This window comes from Eschrichtius robustus, chromosome 15 (genome assembly GCF_028021215.1).
Source record: "Eschrichtius robustus isolate mEscRob2 chromosome 15, mEscRob2.pri, whole genome shotgun sequence".
Taxonomy (NCBI): Eukaryota; Metazoa; Chordata; class Mammalia; order Artiodactyla; family Eschrichtiidae; genus Eschrichtius; species Eschrichtius robustus.
In genome coordinates this window covers 75674814-75694994 of record NC_090838.1, presented here as the reverse complement: position 1 = coordinate 75694994, position 20181 = coordinate 75674814, and the positions used below count along the sequence as shown (strand labels likewise).

The following is a 20181-nucleotide window of genomic DNA, read 5'->3' as shown; positions in this document are numbered from 1 at the left end:
AATGAACTTAAAAAGCTTTTGCACAACAAAGGAAAACATAAACAAGATGAAAAGACAACCCTCAGAATGGGAGAAAATATTTGCAAATGAATCATCGGACAAAGGATTAATCTCCAAAATATATAAACTGCTCATGCAGCTCAATATTAAAGAAACAAACAACCCAATCCAAAAATGGGCAGAAGACCTAAATAGACATTTCTCCAGAGAAGATATACAGATTGCCAACAAACACATGAAAGGATGCTCAACATCACTAACCGTTAGAGAAATGCGAATCAAAGCTACAATGTGGTATCACCTCACACCAGTCAGAATGGCCATCATCAAAAAATCTACAAATAATAAATGGCAGAGTGGGTGTGGAGAAAAGGGAACCCTCTTGCACTGTTGTGGGAATGTAAATTGATACAGCCACTATGGAGAACAGTATGGAGGTTCCTTAAAAAACTAAAAATAGAACTACCATACGACCCAGCAATCCCACTACTGGGCATATACCCTGAGAAAACCATAATTCAAAAAGAGTCATGTGCCACAGTGTTCATTACAGCTCTACTTACAATAGCCAGGACATGGAAGCAACCTAAGTGTCCATCAACAGATGAATGGATAAAGAAGATGTGGCACATATATAAAATAGAATATTACTCAGCCATAAAAAGAAACGAAATTGAGTTAATTGTAGTGAGGTGGATGGACCTAGAGTCTGTCATACAGAGTGAAGTAAGTCAGAAAGAGAAAAACAAATACCATATGCTAACACATATATATGGAATTTAAAAAAAAATGGTCATGAAGAACCTAGGGGCAAAATGGGAATAAAGACGCAGACCTACTAGAGAATGGACTTGAGGATACAGGGAGGGGGAAGGGTAAGCTGGGACAAAGTGAGAGAGTGGCATGGACATATATACACTACCAAACGTAAAATAGATAGCTAGTGGGAAACAGCCGCATACCACAGGGAAATCACCTTGGTGCTACCTAGAGGGGTGGGATAGGTAGGGTGGGAGGGAGGGAGACATAAGAGGGAAGAGATATGGGGACATATGTATATGTATAACTGATTCACTTTGTTATAAACCCGAAAGTAACACACCATTGTAAAGCAATTATACTCTAATAAAGATGTTAAAAAAAGAAAAAAAAATTACCTTTCCTTACTATAACATACAAGGTTGTGCAAAGCTTAATTAAGTAGAGCACAGATATGGAAAGTTGCTAAGGGATTACAGAAGATCTCTCCGCTCTTCCCTCAGCCATCCCTCTACACATATCTACTCTGAATGCTGATTTTAAATTAATTATTTTACTTAGGAATGTAAACAGTGGTCACTAGGGAGTGACGATTTTATAATATATAGCAATTATTCTCTGAGAAAGTGAATCTATGTACAACTGGTTTTTGCATAATTATAAATGTATAATCCTAAACAAAAAGCATAATGAACTTAAAATGACAACAAAGAACAAACTGCAGAATGAGGATTACTGACATTAGCAAAAGAAATAGATGATAAATCAGAGTTACCGACAATGATTTAGGAAACAATGTATTTGAAGGTTTCAGGCCAAAGACTGATACACGTGGCTTACATCTTATTTCCTAGCATACTATTCACCAGTAATGAACCTTTTATTTACTTTTTCAAGTGTGTGGCAATCTGACCATTACTTAGTTTTGATTGTAAATATCTAAAATTTGTATAGTCCATTTTGAGGGATAGGTCCATATAAATAAATTTACAATACAAACTTTGTTAAGGTAACAAATTTTGAAACGTAATACTTTTAACTTTCAACCAAAGAGGTAAATTTAGATAATTTTCCAATAAATAAATCAAGGTTAAAACATATATTTTTTGGGCTTCCCTGGTGGCGCAGTGGTTGAGAATCTGCCTGCTAATGCGGGGGACACGGCTTCGAGCCCTGGTCTGGGAGGATCCCACGTGCCACGGAGCGGCTGGGCCCGTGAGCCACAACTACTGAGCCTGCGCGACTGGAGCCTGTGCCCCGCAGCGGGAGGGGCCGCGATAGTGGGGGGCCCGCGCACCGCGATGAAGAGCGGTCCCCGCACCGCGATGAAGAGTGGCCCCCACTTGCCGCAACTAGAGAAAGCCCTCGCACGAACCGAAGACCCAGCACAGCCAAAAATAAATAAATAAATTAAAAAAAAAAAAAAAAAACATATATTTTTTTTTAGTGAAAAAGATAATAATAGAAAGGCATCCATTTCTCACCACACTATAGCTAACATTTATTTAGTGTTTATGTCAGCCACTCTACAAAGTGTTTTTGTGTACAATTTTATTAATTCTCACAACAAACCTATACGGCCTCATTAGACTCATGGGAAATGAAAGCTTACAGACATGCTTAACCACCAGGAAAGGCCAGGAGATAACCAACACAGTCCCATTTGAAACACAAGGATCAATGGCTTCTACTTCCAGGGCAATAAACAACAGCTGATATACTTGTAGTGAGTGGGAACACTTAAACTCTCTTGTGTAAGAAGAGCAGAAGAAAGGCATGGAAACTTAGTGGCAATGTGAGAAAATGGGCTAAAGAAGGTTGGAAGAGTGGAAAGGAAACCACTTAAAAGGACTTTGTCAAGATGAGACACAAAAATCTGGCAGAATCAAGTATTCCAAGATATTTATTAACTACCAATCTTATGTGAAAACTGGTCATGCAGGGACACAGCAATTAAATTTTCTCATCAAGGTATTCCCAGCCATCTCATGGAAATAGGACTTGCATTTATGACCATGGTAAAATGTGGTAAAGCCTAACAATCATGATAAATATGATAGGTTAGGTGCTTTGGACATTTGCTCTGGAAATTTCAGTTTGAGAAGGAACTCTTTGTTTTGTTTTGTTTTGTTTTTAACAATCAGAGCTTTCCAAAAATAGAACAAGAATTGGCCACCAGTGATTTCTTCCCAATAATTCCTGCAAAGGCAGGAGGTCCAGTTGCTAGGGGTGTGGAGTAGGAACTGCAGAACTTAGCAAGTGATACTGGATGACCTCAAATATCTTTCCCAACTTTGAAGTTTTATGGAGAGATGAGGAAAAGAAAATCTTAGTAATAAATTAGTGTCAGAAATGAATGGACTATGCAGGTCTCTCCCTCTCTGTCTCTTTCTCTCTCTTCACCAAGTATAAATACATGGCATCCCATCATTAAAATGTCAAGTTTTCTTTGTTTAGATTGATCAAATTGGAAAGCAATTTTTTTTTTTTTACATTTTAAATAATGTTTCTAAAATCAAAGTTTATAAAATGCTTAAAAGAACATATTCAATATTATACGATGATCCACCGGGAACAAACTTAACTCTATTTAGTGGGTTTTTTTTTTAGTGTTTTTTTTTTAACACTAAAATTGAGAATAGGTGGGCATGGATTAGTCAAACTTAGATAAGTGATTACTTTATTTAACCATCTATTTTTTTTTTTTTTTAATATTTATTTATTTATTTATGGCTGTGTTGGGTCTTCGTTTCTGCGCGAGGGCTTTCTCTAGTTGTGGCAAGCGGGGGCCACTCTTCATCGCGGCGCGCGGGCCTCTCACTATCGTGGCCTCTCTTGTTGCGGAGCACAGGCTCCAGATGCGCAGGCTCAGTAATTGTGGCTCACGGGCCTAGTTGCTCCACGGCCTGTGGGATCTTCCCAGACCAGGGCTCAAACCCGTGTCCCCTGCATTGGCAGGCGGATTCTCAACCACTGCACCACCAGGGAAGCCCAAACCATCTAGTTTTAAGGACAAAATTTTTCATGGTAATTGCTGTGTAAAGTCAATATCTGGGGAGATTTTGTTGTACCTACAGCCCTCCATTAAATTAATAATTTTTTGAACTAGTCAAGCTAGCAAATTTATAGGTGTTCTGATGTCACCCCTTTTATAAATCTATAATTCTTAATAGAAATAATTTGGGAAAGATTCTCTGCTGTTTGTCTGGGCATGTGTGTGTGTGTGTGTGTATAAAATAAGGTTGTTTTTTTTTTTTAATTTATTTATGGCTGTGTTGGGTCTTCGTTTCTGTGCGAGGTCTTTCTCTAGTTGCGGCAAGTGGGGGCCACTCTTCATCACGGTGCGCGGGCCTCTCACCATCGCGGCCCCTCTTGTTGTGGAGCACAGGCTCCAGACGCGCAGGCTCAGTAGTTGTGGCTCACGGGCCCAGTTGCTCCGCGGCATGTGGGATCTTCCCAGACCAGGGCTCGAACCCGTGTCTCCTGCATTGGCAGGCGGATTCTCAACCACTGCACTATCAGGGAAGCCCCTAAGGTTGGTTTTAACCATTTAAAAATAAAGAGTTTGTGTGCCTGAGAGAGACAGAGAGAGATGACAAATGACACAGCAAATGGAGAAAAATATTAAGAATAGGTGAATCTAGGTAAAGAATATGTGGTATTCTTTATTTTTATATTTGCAACGTCTGCAAACAGAGTTTTAAATTTTTTCAAGCAAAATTTTTTTTCTAAATTAAGGAATATTAGTGAGAGAAAGTTTTGGAAATGAGAAATACAGGGGGAAAATACTCATAGTCACCACTACCTAAAGAAAATATCTGGGAGATAATCAGGTTTTTTGGATATTTTCACTACAAATTTGGTTTTTCATATCTCCTTACTGCATAAATAAGTTCTTAAGTGCTAGAATGTTACTATTAAGTCTGACTTTGCCTTGTGTCACTTCAGGTTTATTTTCTGCTCCATATTTTAAAAGTGATTCTGGTATGTAGGCTTGAGAGAATCTGGAAATAAAAACAGCCTGCATCCACACGCCGAAGGTCTGCTACACTCTGCGGGGTCGGTGACAGATAAAGTACATTATCTTTTCCAACCTTGGAGATCTTCTCCTCCTTCAGATATCTCCAAATGTCATCTTCAAATCTGTGACAGGTCTTTGTAAAAAAAAAACAAAATTTTTCTGCAGAAAACTTTTTTTCTGATCGGTGATGTTTCTGTGCTTAAAGACTGTGCCAAGCCCTCAGTGATCAGAATAAGCTTAAGAAGCATTATGGAAGATTATAGTAAGTTATTTTCAAACAGAGAGATGCACATATATGTTTCTAGTCCTTTCAGAGGAGCAACCGAAGCAGGGACCTGGGAAACAAGCAGTGTCAGCTCCAGAATTTCTTCCTAGGACAGTTTTAGGAGAGGGAAACTGGTTGGGAGTAAGACAGGACCTGCCTGGAGGCTGCATTTGCACAGTGAGCATATTCTTCTACTTAGATTGTGTGATTGTTGGGGTATCTTTAGGGAGTTGATGGAGATGGTAATGATAACACCTCCCACCCCATTCTTCGCCAGTACAGCCGAAATCAAAATACTTGTATTCCTCCTTTGGCTATGAGAATAATTACTTGTGTTGAGTTTGAGCAAAATGTTTGATCTCTCTGGAAATCACTTTTTACATTTATAAATTGGCTTATATGGACTACACCGGAACAAGGGGACTTTTACTACTGTTAATCTTTGATTTTCTGAATTAGAAATCCCTGTATTAGAAATTTCTATATTAGAAATTCTCTCTGATCTGTAAGTGTATGTTCTAGTCTGGGAAATATAGGTCCATCCTCAGTCTAGAACATGGGGAAGTCCTACTCCTCACCACAACTGAGGATACTGGAAATTTTCAAGAGAATATTCGTGATAGAAAAGCTAAGCATTAATCAAAGGTAGGATTCAACCCTGTCTTTTCACACTGCTTTATATTTCCTTAGTTTTTGAATTACATCTTTAAAACAAGTGGCATGTCTTGCTAATTAATTGTGCTGAAAAGATATCATGTTGTTAAAAGAACATGTTAAAAAAGTGATAAATTCCTTTACACTGCGGTCCCTGGGTAGAGCAGAAACCATCATTTCATCCTCTCTCCCCACCCCTTTCTCTCAGTCGCCCCTCTTCCTTCCAGGTGTACTATGAGCATCTCAGAGACCACCAAACCTGAAGAAATCTGATGCTTAATGTGAAGCTAAAGGTGGCTTTCACTACATCAGAAGCCAGTAAAGCAATGAGAATTTCCAAATAAACACAAAGAGAAAGCTTACACGCTCAGTGTTAACATTGGACTTACAAGTTCTTACTTTAAGACTCATCCTTCAGCCAGGTGGTTATTTAATCTCTGCTTGGGTTTTTCCCCTGTGATGCAGAATTACCCACCTTTCAAGATTGCTTATGCTTTGGCAACATGGATGCAACTAGAGATGATCATACTAAGTGAAGTCAGAAAGAGAAAGACAAAGTCATATGATATCACTTATATGTGGAATCTAAAATATGACACAAATGAACTTATCTATGAAACAGAAACAGACTCACGGACATGGACGTAAAGAACGGACTTGTGGTTGCCAAGGGGGAAGGGGGTGAGGGAGGGATGGACTGGGAGTTTGGGGTTAGCAGACACAAACTATTACATATAGAATGGATAAACAATAAGGTCCTACTGCAGAGCACAGGGAACTATATTCTATATCCTATGATAAACCATAATGGAAAAGAATATAAAAAGAACATATGTATATATATATATATATACACACATATATATATCTGAATGACTTTGCTGCATAGCAGAAATTAACACAACACTGTAAAACAACTATATATCAATAAAAAATACTAATTTTTTTTTTTTTAAAAAAAGATTGCTTATGCTTTGGTCAAACCTTTGAAGGCTGTTGTGCATGTTGGTGTAGATAGGGCTGCAGGAGAGTGAATGGTATTACTGTTATCTATAACTACTGTCAAGTGACATTAACAACTTTTCAATCAGGTACTGATCCCTAAGACTTTACAAGGCAACAGCTTTAACACTAACTTTGGGTAGAAGATGTCTGGTTGACATTTCTGTTAAGAGAGGTAGGAGAAAAAGGTAACTAGCCTACCGTGGATCAGGCACCTATGAATGTTCATCCCATAAAATTACTATCACAATCTTGAGGAGTCAACATTATTACCTCATTTGATAGATTCAGAAGCAGAGGCATAGAAGGAAGAGTTCTGTGGCTGGATTCAGACATGAGCTTGTTTTGTTTGCCCTACACCATGATGTCGCATTGTCCACCAGCGTGACTAGCGTAAAGCAGGAAGATGAGCACGGGACTCATGCCCTCAGTTACATCAGCTGCCTGCAAATTTTTCTGCCACACGTGCATCCATGGGTAACCATTTCCCAACTGCCTTAGCTCAATGAATGTGTGTAATAAGAACAAAACAGGGTATCCGAGAACATTTGGAGAAATGAACAATGGGACTCAATAGGTTATAGTAAAGTTTCCCGAACATGCTGCTGGAGAAGTTCGGGAAGTATGTTAAGGAATTTGTTTGATGAGAAATCCAAATGAGTGTTTTAGGAGGATATGTGTGTGTGTGTGAGTGTGTAGCTCACCACAGAATCAAACTAAATCTTATAAATGAGTACCACGTACATCCTCATTACCGTACCATAGGAAACACACAAGAAGGGGAAGGTATGATTCTGGAGGGCTAAGTACAGAGAAGCACTTCTAACACAAGAAATCATAAAAAAATAAGACCAAGGAGGTAAGCATTTTAAATAAATCACACTTTTCACCACTAAACAGTTCACTAGATAAAAGGACTCATTTGGTTCCCAAATTTTATAGTATGGCTAATAAATAAATGATAATCAAAATGATACTTGCCATCACACATTTAGACAGTTTAGAATATGATAATCAATTACGTCAATATTCACTGTTAGATTTAGTACTAATTATTTGAAATAAAGGTGAACTCAGATCCACAGAATCAGTCAATATTCTTAAAGGAGAAAATTATTATCTTGGGGAAAATATAGATTCTTACATCTTCCCTTGTGAAAAGAAATAAAACTTGATTGGAAATATAATACTTTTGATTAAAGACATCAGGGAGGCAAATAAATGAGAATTTGAACCACAATTTTCAAGAAGGATATTTCAAATATCATTATGTTATTTTGCGCAATGACTTTTTGTAGCTCCATGTTTGCTAATTGAAATGTAGAAGAGAAATTAAATTGTCGTGGGATATTTCCTTGGTGTAATTATAATAAGACATGACAGAAAAGTAAATGATGCTATCAGGAAATACTCCTAGGCTTATAACACCTTAAAAAGCTAAAGTTTCTTAGAAGCAAGAAGACATGGGAGGCATCAATGTTCCAGAATAAGATTTCTCAGCAATAAATGATGATACTGGATAAATGGGTCCCTGCTTCCTGGCTCAGGAAGAATAGCCTGTCCCAGATGTTGGCTGACTGTCTCACACTCAGCCAGTAGAACCACCCAAAACTCCACCCTGCCTTGAGCATCTCTTGCTATAAACTCATCTGCATCTGTATCCATCTTTACCACCTTCCCAGGGCTACAAACTTTTCCAAAAGGGATTAATGCAACATCCACTGTATAACATTAGTGTACAAAAGCTGTCGTAAGCAGACTAATAGTTCTCTGAAGGCAGACTACACCCTCTCCATATTTACATCCCCTGAGTTTGGCCGCATAGTATGTATTTAGGTTGTGATATGTTTACAGGTAGACAGAAACCCACTGGAGTATGGTTTAATGTTCTATTTGGCCACCAGATGTCAGTGTGTGATAAAGAACGCTAAAACACCACCAAATGTTTCTAGCTAGGAAGGATTAAAAGTACATTTTGGTGAGTTTAATTTGCCAGAGTAAAAAAGGGCAGATAGAGTCAGAGAAGATATGAGAATTGCTGGACCCTACTAACCCTGTTATTACTATTACGTCTTACCACATGGGAAAATGTCTCCACTTTTTTAAAGTGTGTGTAAAAGTTTGTTGTTTTTTTAAAACTAAAATAAACATTAGTAAGCACACACTAATTGGAACTCAATTAAACATAAATAGCTTAAACTAAATTAGAAAAATCCTAGATATTGTAGAATTTGGAATAAAATGTTCAAAATATATATCTATAAATTACTAGGTATTTCATAATTATACTGGTAGGAATGTAAGTTAAGTAAATTAAGAGCCAGAAAAAAGAAATCAATGCAAGAAAGTTATATTACATAAAAAAACAAATATCCCACAAAAGACTGAAAATTCTCAAGACTTCACAACTGGACCTGTAAAAATGTTTGTTTTTTTTTACATAATTAAAGCTTACTATACAAAGCATTAACTCTTTCGATAAATGAAAATAAGAAGTACAGTTCTCAAGGCCTGTTGATTCTACTCCTTCAATGTGGTTCAGATCCATCCACTTCTTCCCATTCCTGTTCCCACAATGTCCTCAGACATTCATAACCTCTCGCCCTAATCACTCCCATTCTCCACCCTGCAGACAAAGAGATATTTAAAAACACAAATCTGACCATGCATACATTCCCCTGCTTAGATCACCAGCAACTCCCTAATGCCTTCAGGTTGAAGCCCAGCCCCTTGCAAGGCCTACAAGCCTCTAGAAGCTTCCTCCAGCTCACTGACTTAGCCAGATTTCTCCCTGGGCTCCAGAACCAAATAACTTACGCTTCCTCTACCCACCATACCTCTGCATGCAAGGATGTTCTGTCTGAGAAACAGTCTCATTCACACTCATCATGTTAATTCCTACTCATGCACCACCTCCTCCAGGAATTCTTCTCTGATTTCACCCTCCCTAATCTCACCCCTCCCACACACACACAGAAGGTTAGGTGCATACTATGTATATAGGTGCATACCACAGCATTTAAGCACTGCAGTAACTATACCTGTTCAGTAAGCATTTCTCCTTTACACCTTTATGAATGATCTTAGCTCTCCTGTGCCTAAACCTTATTCCAAGGCTTAGAGATGCTATCTGGGTAACTTAAGATCACACATCCTTTGTTACTTACAGGGCTTTAAGTAGTAGCCAGACATTTGAATACAAGTTCTGGGCTCTTCCCAATGTCCTAGGCTACTTCCAAAAGCCATTAAGAGGGAACCGCTTCATAGGAATATAGCAGAGAGCATTATTAAGGAGTACTAATAAACGTATTAAAGAATAACAGACATAATAACTGTACAGATATTAAGCCTTCAAAAATATTGGCATGAACTCAGACAGGCAGAAAATTGCTGAGCTTGCCTGCTCCATCTTTTTAGTACCTGAATTAGAAATCTGAAATTGCTTTTCAAAAGTTAAATGGTCCTGCTCACTGGCTTTTATTTTTATACATTTGTCCTCCACTTTGCTAATTGCTTTAGAACATGAGCTACATCTTGCATTTTCCTTACCAGTGTGTTTACAGTATTTTGATGGGGCCCTCTCCTCTCCTCTCTCCATCCTCACTCTAATGTAAACAAATACATAGAAAACTTATGATCTTCTTAACCCAATATGGGGGTTCCCAGATGTCTGCAGTCAGAATAACTTTACAGAACATCCGAGAAGGAGATGAGGCCTGGGGTGAGCCTCTCTGATAAATAACTATGTTGATTTCCACAGCAAAAGGGAGGGTTAGAACTGGGAAAGGACCGAGCAAGATGCTCTGTGAAATGTACTTCTCCAAGGAGACCTTCCTCCTTGCCTGATGTTGTAGAGACCATGAATCAATAAAACCTTTTAAGAATCCCTGAGTCAGCCAGAATTCTGGCTTATGGCTCCTTAAGGGACTAGTGCTTCCCCGGGAGCATCTATCTGGGCCTAGTAACAATAACAAGAAATAATTATTTCTTATTCAAAAATATGAAGAGTGATATTTGGAGAAGGGGGTCAACAGAAAAACTCTACTTCTTCAGATTCCTTCGGCATAGATCTCTGAGGTCATGTATTTGGGCCTGTGACCTAAGTGATCTACATAGCCCTCCAGCTCTCCACTGGAGCTATATGCCAACCCTGGATCCCAAACCCTAGTCCAGGGTTGTTATTACTCTCAGGTACCCAGAAACCTCTTCTCATGTCCCAGCAATGAGCTGGGGTCCTGCTGTGAAGTGATTGCTGTCAGCTGGACTCCTGCCCCTTCACCTCTTTCTTTGGACTAAATCTCCTAGAATCTGAGTGCACCCCCTGAGGACAGCACACAGTTGGAATAACCCTAGGGATTAAACACTGGAGCACGAAGTTACTCCCCGGGGTGTGACAATTCTCTCCCACTGCGGTTAGCCTCAATCCCTTAACTTTGTCAGATTACAGATCCTTGCCATCCTCATCCACCTGTGATACAGATGTCTCATCATTCCTCATACTCACACGCCAACATTTCCACCCACTGAATGCCAGATCAGTGAGAGAATTAGCAGTGGATCAAGGAATGAAAATATATTTAAAAAGAAGGAGGAAAAAAGGAAGAAAACCTAAAAGGTAGAGGGGAGGTATGAAAAATGAGGCAGGAATAAAAATGGCAACTTACACAGAGTTGGGATGTCATGGTGACATTTCAGCTCAATGTGGTTGAGACCAGACTGTCCTACTTCTCAAGCACAGATATTTAAATCTTGCAAGTGAGAAGTAATACAGTGAAAGAGAAAGTATAGTTAATACTATTCAATGCCCCCCTCTTTCCAAAGTTGAAGCAGTCAAGAACTAGAAAATAAGAGCACAAAGATTTCATGAGTGAACGTTCCCTAGAGACCCTCAGACATAGTATCACAGAGGAGGGGCAGGAGTAGAGGGTAGACGACAAGGCTGAAAGAGGTAAGAGCTAGTCAGCGGCCAAGTAGATTAGAATCTACTTCTTAACTCTGTAAGGAAAACAAAGAGTGAAATATGAGAAGATGGTAAGTATGGTAGTCTAACATTTTATTTCATTTTCTTTTTAGTTTGTAGAATACAAATACATTTTTTCTATAGGCTGAGGGAACCAAACAAGTGGAGTAGGAGAAATTAAATGTAAAAGCAAAAGAGAATTATTAGTCAAGCCAATTCCCAGGGAAATGGGAAAAGAAAGAAGCAAAACCACAAGTAGAATGCTTTAGATTAGAGGAATTTGATATTAAGATTAAAGGAATTGTCTGATTTAAAAGAAAATAACTGTAAAAGCAAAGTAGCTATCAATTATGAAGACTGGATCATGAATGGTGTCAATTTCCATTTTTCTAAAGTATCTTCATCTACAAAAGAAAGCTTCAAAAAACAAGGCATGGCATACTCTCTTTTCTTTAAAATAATAAAGAAATTCTTTAGGAATAACTTTTCACTTTCCTCTCTCCCACTCTTGGAAGTTTTCTAGCAGTCAAAATTGACATTATAACATGATTTACTTCTGAGCAGTCACCACATTTTTCTAAATTCTTTTCAGTATCCCTTAGTAGATAGCTTCACTAGATAATATTACCTACCTCAAGTTGCCACATTTTAAACAGAGGTTGATTTTTCCATTGATTAGCAATCATTTTACTTTTTGCTGTTGTATCATTAGAGACTCTCTTGACAGTTTCAAGTTGTTAAAATACTGGTTTTTTTCTTTCAGTCTTTTACTTCATAAATCACTACATCAACTCTTCCTATGTAGGTAGGATAATAATGCCAGAAAATAGGTCACCGAGCATTGAGCCATAATTATAACTACCCAGGTAGAAATCAATCCTATAATTTTAGACAAATGAATGCAAAAATACTAATTTTTGCCTTGTTCTTAATCAACTGAGAAACTCGAAGCCACTTCTGCATCCTACCTCCCAGTAAAACTGGGTTTAACACAATGATGACTATTATTATGAAATGGACTGGACTTCAAATTCAACATTAGGGGATGACTGAAAATATATTTTGTATTTGTACGGTTCCTTTCACTTCAGAATCTCAAAGTTGCTTGACTTTTTCAAATCCTTATTACATTGGCAAGCCACCAAACCAAGCACCGGTAAGGGATATTACCAGAAAAGTAAATCACCAGAAGTGTCAGTGAGTTTCCCACCCAATGTAATATCAATTTGTTTAATATCTGAGAATAGCATTTAGGATTTAAGACAAATGCCTGTGAATTCTAAATCAACTTCAAGTCAATATGCCTGGGAAATTAAAAATACTGAGGTATTCATTATGCAAATATAGAACAGAAATGTATAATTCTGTTACAAAGAGAAATGGAACATTATTTTTAGTGAGAGATTTTCAAATATCATTAAGGACTGTCTAGGTTTGCTGGTGTCAGAAATGATAAAAAAAACATCTACAACTGGTTAATTACAATATATCTTTAAATAATAATATTTTACTAGCATTACGACTTTTGAGAAAGTACTGAAATTAATTTCATTTACTAAATAACTGTTTTTAGAGAACCACACCAAATGGGATTACTATCTATGAATTGCTAATTGAGACAGTTCTACATGTTGATTTTTGTCAACATCTGAGAAATACAATTTTAAACATTAGATAATGCTGTATGCAATTTACATAGCTTGAGAACTAATATACATTTAATAATACAATATTACTTGGTTAATATACTTAGCTAATATAATATACAATTAGTTAACATATAAGATACTGAGTTAATATAAGTAATAAACCTCACTTAGTTAATATTTATAATGACACACAGCAATATATAAAGTTAATAAAATATAATTAGTGAATTCGTTAATATGCCACTTTTTTTATAAAAAAAGAAATCTTTGACTATTACATTCATATGTTAACCTCCCACAGCCTATTTGTCCATAATGAGAAGATACCAACCTATTAGAACAGTTGGAAAGTACGCCAACATACTTTGCTAATAAACTTTTCCCACATGGCCTAAGTTTTATTTTCTGAATCCAAAGCCATAATAACCCAATGATGCCCCAATTGTTAAATTCACTGCGGGTTAAAAGCTCCTTTTAATGAAAATGGTTGAGATACAAAGAGAATGGGAAGCTGCAGTCACCACGCTCTCCGGCAGAAGGCGGCAGCAGCTGAAGAGTCTGACTATCCTTCAGGAGAGTCCTCTGTATGCTGCATATCTACTCTATTACCAGGTCCTCACTTAGGCTTTATTGTTTACTTTTTGATTATAAAATAAACTATGATTATAAAAGTGTAATTGTGTCAAAATCTAAATATTCTTTAATTTTAAAAAGCACCATTTCAAAATAAGAAAGCATCATTTCATAAAATAATTTTGTATTTGATGTTGTAATTTTCTACTCTGTTTAACTGATGAGACAATTTTATTCTAATGCACTCAGTAAAAATTAATGTGGCATTGTAATGTGTTAATATCTGAGTGCATGACCTGCTCATTTTTGTTTTCTTAAATTATGGGCTCATTCATTCTTAACCCAGAAAAAAAAAAAGGAAAAAAAAAATTTATCATCACTCTGTCTAGTTCCAAAATAACTCTCCTAGAATTTTTATACAGATTGTCTGAATATTATAAAAACTGATAGGGTCAATAGTTTTTCCTACCTGGGATCATGACATCATTTATCAAAAAGTAAAACTTACCCCTCAGTAAAGTAATATAATTTTCTATCTTAGATCCTCTACATTTGTATCAGGATTATTTCTAACATAGTAAAGAAATAAAATTAAGTAGTGAAATAAAGCCAACAAATTATTTTTATTGTTTATTTTGTGAACAGGATCTCTTTTCCATTATTCTATTTTTTTTACATTATGGAAATCTAGTAACTTCTATATCCTTATTTTAAAATCAATAACCTTACTGAAGTATCTTATTAGTTCCAATGAATTTTCTGTTGTCTCCTAAAACTTTGTGAATGCAGTACATATTAAGGCCTAATTTCTGTGGTAAATACTTGAAATTTATTGTATTTAATCCTTATTTTAGAAACTTTGGAAATAATATATATATGGTCTGAGTTCAATATATGTATTTTTTTTTTTTGACTAACTGAAAAAATAAAAGAAAGAAGAGAGATGCCTGTGAAAACTGGAAAGAATTATCTGTGTATAAAGTGTTATAATTATCCCTCCTTTATATCATCCATCTCCATACCTTTAACAATCATTTGCTCCTGGTTCTCTTTTCTAGCAGGCAGCCAGTCATCTCCTGCCAAAAATTCATGTCAACATATCCAAAAGCTAAGCTCATCATCTTTCTCCACAGCTGTTAAGTAACCAATTTTTCTCCTATGAATTCCTGTTACATTGTATTTTATCACTTAAAGGGTTTAAGTACATTCTGCATCCTTCATCTCCTCTAAGGGAAAATATAACTCTTAAAAGCAGATACTAATTATTTATAAATGTTTTTAGCTCACAACACATGTAGGCTCTCACTGAACATGGGATGAACTCAACTGAATTCCACCTTCTCACAGGTGGGCTGTATCCTGGCCCAGGGGCAGTGAGAGCTGTCATCTCGGGCTGTTGATGACATGTGTCCTTCCCACTCATTCGGTTGCCATGACTATGGCACAGTGAGCCATCCTTCTACTGCTTCCCTCATTGGGACACACCCCTAGAAATAGCAGTTTCAGAATGTGGGTCATTCACGGGACTAGCAGAGGTGCCACCCAGAGGGGCTGATGTGAGGAAGACCAGGATCCCGGATGAAATGAGAGGGCAGTGGAGTCTGGTTGCCACTGATTGAAAATGAAGAAATTGAGAGCGTTTTTTCACCCAAACACAACATTGAGGCAATCCATGTCTACACTGCCTATGACATTTGCCTCTTTAATAATAAAGATAATCCTGCAAATGATAAACTGTCCCTAAAATAGCCTGTGGTGTAGGAAAGTTACAGCGTTCAAGGTTTCTACCTGCATGGGATCAGGTCCTCTTTAACACAGTTGTTAGTTCCTTTAAAGACCAGTAAACTAGGTTCTACCAAGATGTCGGATTCCTAGTAACAGTCATACATCAGGTAGTTTAACTTACTATCAAAAGCCTCAACAGAGCTAAATCCATGTATATTATCTTGGTGGCCCTTCATCCCAAAACATTTTTTCAGTGAAAACACACGCCCTTCTGGGTACATCACCCAGATGCTTACGTCAAATTCGTTCAGAGCCGCAGCCAGCTCCCCGATGCCCGTGTGGCCTTTGGCTTCGTCGGTGGGCGAGGTAGCTTGAGCAGCATTGGAGATGCCGGCAATGGCCTCCTGCACTTGTTTGAACACGTAATCTCGGTTGGCTCTGGTGGCGGCAACATCTGGGTGGCGGAGAAAGGCTTGGGAGGCTGTGTACAGCATTGTGGCGTTCTTCTTTAGAGCCCCTCGGGCAGCTGCCATCTCATCCCGACAATGAGGGTCCTTCAGCTCCTGTGTGTGCAAAACACAAACCCGTCACTTCCATGAAGCTTGCCATGGAAGTATCTGTAATAGAGCTTAAAGTCACAGACATCTAGGACCACTGAATTTTAGAAACCATCTCCTCTCTCTTCTCTCTAGCTGCCAAGACTTTGCACGTAGTGTTCTTTCTATGTGAAATATCTGAGCATTCCTCTTCCACCCTATCCTTTCCCCTGATGGGGCCCATCCTCTGAGAACCTACTCTCCATCCAACTCTCTAAGCTACATCCCCTTCTATCTGTTCCGACAAGACCCTCTTCCCTCCTATCATTAACACTCATCAATGCTTTATTGTATTTACTTATTTAAGTATACGTCTTTCTCCTAAACTGTATGTCTAATGACAGCAGAGAGCCCTAGCTATCTTGCTCAGTGGTTCTTTAGGCAACAGCACAGTATCTGGCCCATGAAATGCATTCAATAAATATTGCTGCAAGAATGTAAAAACTGAGCCACCAACAAGGTAAATGGCTTGAATGGATCAGAGTTAGTTATCAGCAGATGGTAAACCCAAACTTCAGTTTTCTGGTATTGTGCCTGACTCCACATTGAATTACAATCACAAACATGGGAAATTGAACGCCTCTGATTTTGCTTAGTGCATCTCTGTCACTTCATTATCATTTTCAGAATAGGGTTCATTTTTTTCAAAACTACTTTTGATGGCAGATCACTCATTTGAGTTTAGGGAATAATAAAAAAATAGATCAAAGATGATTTGCTTTCTTAGTTTTGGATGTCAAAATAGTACCGCTGGAGAGTCTCTTTATTTTCAGCTTTAAAGGGTATTGTTAAGAAAATGTTCACAGCATTTTTGGAAATGTTAAAGGCAGTACTGTTCTCTGAGAGCCATGTAGGACTGCCAGCTGAGTACCTCTGGGAGAAAATTTCTCTAGCTTCAAAATTTATCATTAGAGGGTATTTGAACCACTGGGGTTCTATTCCTATTTGCTCACTTGGTACATGATAGATGGATGACCTGGAAACAGTGAATTACATCTCTCTTCCATGGGTCAAAATAATTCTGAGACAAGCACATTATATTTGATATCTAAGATTGTCAAGACAAACTGACATTAAGTAGTAAATAACTAACTGAGCTATCTATCCCCCTTTGCTTAAGCACTAACAGATCTATGCCAGCCAACACAATTTCTAAATTGGGATGACTTATTTTTAGCCCTAAAGATCAACACAGATAAATGGGGAACCAACATGTGAGGGTATCCTCTACACTGGTCAATAATATAGGCGGTGCAGGTAGAAGTTTCCTCCCAACTAGTCATGAAGGGTCTTATTAACCTCCAGAACACCTGGTCCAGAAATCTTAGATTCCATTCTGGGATATATCTATACTAAAAAAAAAATCTAAATATGAAAGTGAGAAATAGGGGGTGGGAAATTCTTTCCATAAAGATATTTTTAGAAACATTTATAATCACATGAAAAAACCCTGTAAACAATGTAAATGCTGATTTATGAAGAATTGGTTAAGTAGACTATTGAAGTTTTCATTTGATGGACTCTTTATGTGGATATTAAAAGAAGTTTCCATAAAAATAATAAAATGGGTAATATTTATAAGATAAATAAAGAAGAACATTTTACGCCTATTTCTGTGCACAGTATGATTGTAAATATGTTACAATATGAAGATAAACAACTGAAAAGCAATATACCAAAATATTAGCACGACGTTTCTGTGGCTGGTAGAGTGTTATACAATTTTTTTTCTTCTTTTAATTCTACTTTTTTTCCTAAATTTTCTTGAAAGAGTGTGAAATAGCAATAGTTAAAACAAGGTTAATGAGATAAAAATAAATTATATTTATGGGCATTCTCAGATGAATATCTCATATAGTACTGTGGATTTTAATACCAGCTACATGCTGATGACTTGTTTCCATCTCCAACCCACATCTCTCTCCTTCTGACATTTCTACATGGATCTTACAAGCATCTCAAAATCAATGTATCTAAGTATGAAATCTTGATCTCTAAACCTCACTGATCCCTTTCCAATCTTCACCCATCTCAGTAAATCCCTCACCACCTACCCATTTGCTCAAACAGAACCTCAGATGTGAACTGGTTGCTTTCACTCCCTAACCTCCCACAGCCAATTCCACAGCAGGTCCTGAGTGTTCTATTTTCAAAATAAATGTGGACTCCCTATGCTTTTCTCCATCGGTACTGCTGCCAAGCTATCTGAGACCACCACTAAGGCAGAAAAGACACAGCCGGGCCCCAGGACAGCTTCCTCGTGCACAGGCATTAGTCAGAAGGCAAAGCTACCTCCTTGTTTTGCCCTTACTGAGGCCATGATGCATGGAGGAATGGCATCTAAAACAAAAACTTTGTAGCATCTGAGCAAGAAACTCTGACCATGAAAAACCATGGAGCATGTGCAATAAAAATGCACAGGTTGCTGATGACCCTATAGGACCTTCCATGTGTGGCACTCAACTAGTAAAGGACAATTGAAGGGAAAACAGCTCCTAGAGCGCATGGAGGGTGGCTTCAGGAGACAAATGTGCAGGACCAGAAGCTGATGCAACCTGGTGCAATCCAGGCCACACCTCAGCCCCCTGCTCAAAGAATATTCCACCCCCTAATCAAAAAGACCCCCACCCATTCAAAGTGCTAAAAATAAGACAAAAAGAGGATCAACAACCCTGGGTGGCACCCCTCACTCTAGAGGACGCCCACACTCTTCTCTGAGTGTGTAACTTTTGCTTCTGTCCTGAATAAACTGTGTCTTTGTTCTCTTTGATCCTCAGACTCCGTGTGTGTATTTATTTTTTCCTCTGTGTTTTGTGTTCCTCACCAAATTCTTTTGGATGAATTGAACGAGAGCCTGGACTTTTGATAAAGATTTTCCAGAATCACCAGCATCGCTCACCTAGATGACTTCAGCCCCCTCCCAACTACAACTAGTTTCTCCTCTTCCATGCTACCCCCTCTTTGCAATGTACCTAGAGTAACATTAAACTGTAAATCTGAGACTTTGATACCAAACTCTGAACTATTCAACTACTACCCATTCACTTACAATAAAATCCAAACACTCTGCAAGACTCTGAGTGTCCTGGCACCCACCGTTCTCCCCAGCCTCCCCCTTGGTTCACTGAAATCAAGATTCAGTGCATTTTTTTTTTTCAGGTGTTTAAACAAGCTAAGTGGGTTTTGGGCCTCAAACCTGTGCTTTAGAGTAACTTAGCTCCTAACCACATTACATTGTGGGCTACCACACAAGATTCCACTTGAACAAAGCATTCTGCTGATAACAAAATATGTAAAAATAATCGCCTGAACTAAAATCATGGCTGTGTGCCCACCACAAAGGACACTGGAAGCTCTTTAGGGAAGGGACTAGATCTTGGTCAAGTTTGTAATACGGGTGTCACTTCAGTCTGGCACAGATGAACACTCAACAAATGTTCACTAGAATTCTCCTGTTGGTCACAGAGAACCTTAGAAAAAGTCCCTAGGAAGTGCCCAAAATGTCGAAGAATCCTAGGAGTAGTCAAGAAGATGGGTGAATAGGATTTTAACTAACCTCTCCACATTTAAAGATGTTTTTTCTAAGAAGAAAGAAAAAGACACACTCTTTGGAAACAAAATTCTAATGGTACCTACTGAACAAATAGAGCAGGCTAAATGGAGAGTGTCATCTTGAGACAAAAGGGAGGCAAAGAAAACCCCAGGTCAACCACCTTCACCAAAGTGACTTGCTACCTGTGCTCTCCCTCCCCTGTCCATTCCCTTCTCTCTCTCTCTTTCTCTGTCTTTTCTTTAGTTTTCTTCGTGTTTACTTAATCTCTTTGATAAAAGTTTCACTGTACATACTACACACTTGGGGTGTGTATATGCACGGTGCTGTCCACAGGGCTGGGAGATAAAAAGTGAGGGCTAAGGACAGTGCCCAGGGATGGCCACAGCATCACACCACAGTTTGATATTCTTTATATTTCAATCGG

At 38.1% G+C, this 20181-nt stretch overlaps 1 protein-coding gene across 1 annotated transcript in view; it reads right to left on the bottom strand.

The window, feature by feature from the left end:
• The window catches only part of CTNNA2 (catenin alpha 2), a 1055603-nt gene that overhangs the window by 773486 nt on the left and 261936 nt on the right, over nucleotides 1–20181 (bottom strand). Inside the window, exon 6 of the mRNA XM_068564030.1 lies at nucleotides 15905–16171. Coding sequence (XP_068420131.1) covers nucleotides 15905–16171 — 267 coding nt within the window. The remainder of the gene's footprint in view (nucleotides 1–15904; nucleotides 16172–20181) is intronic.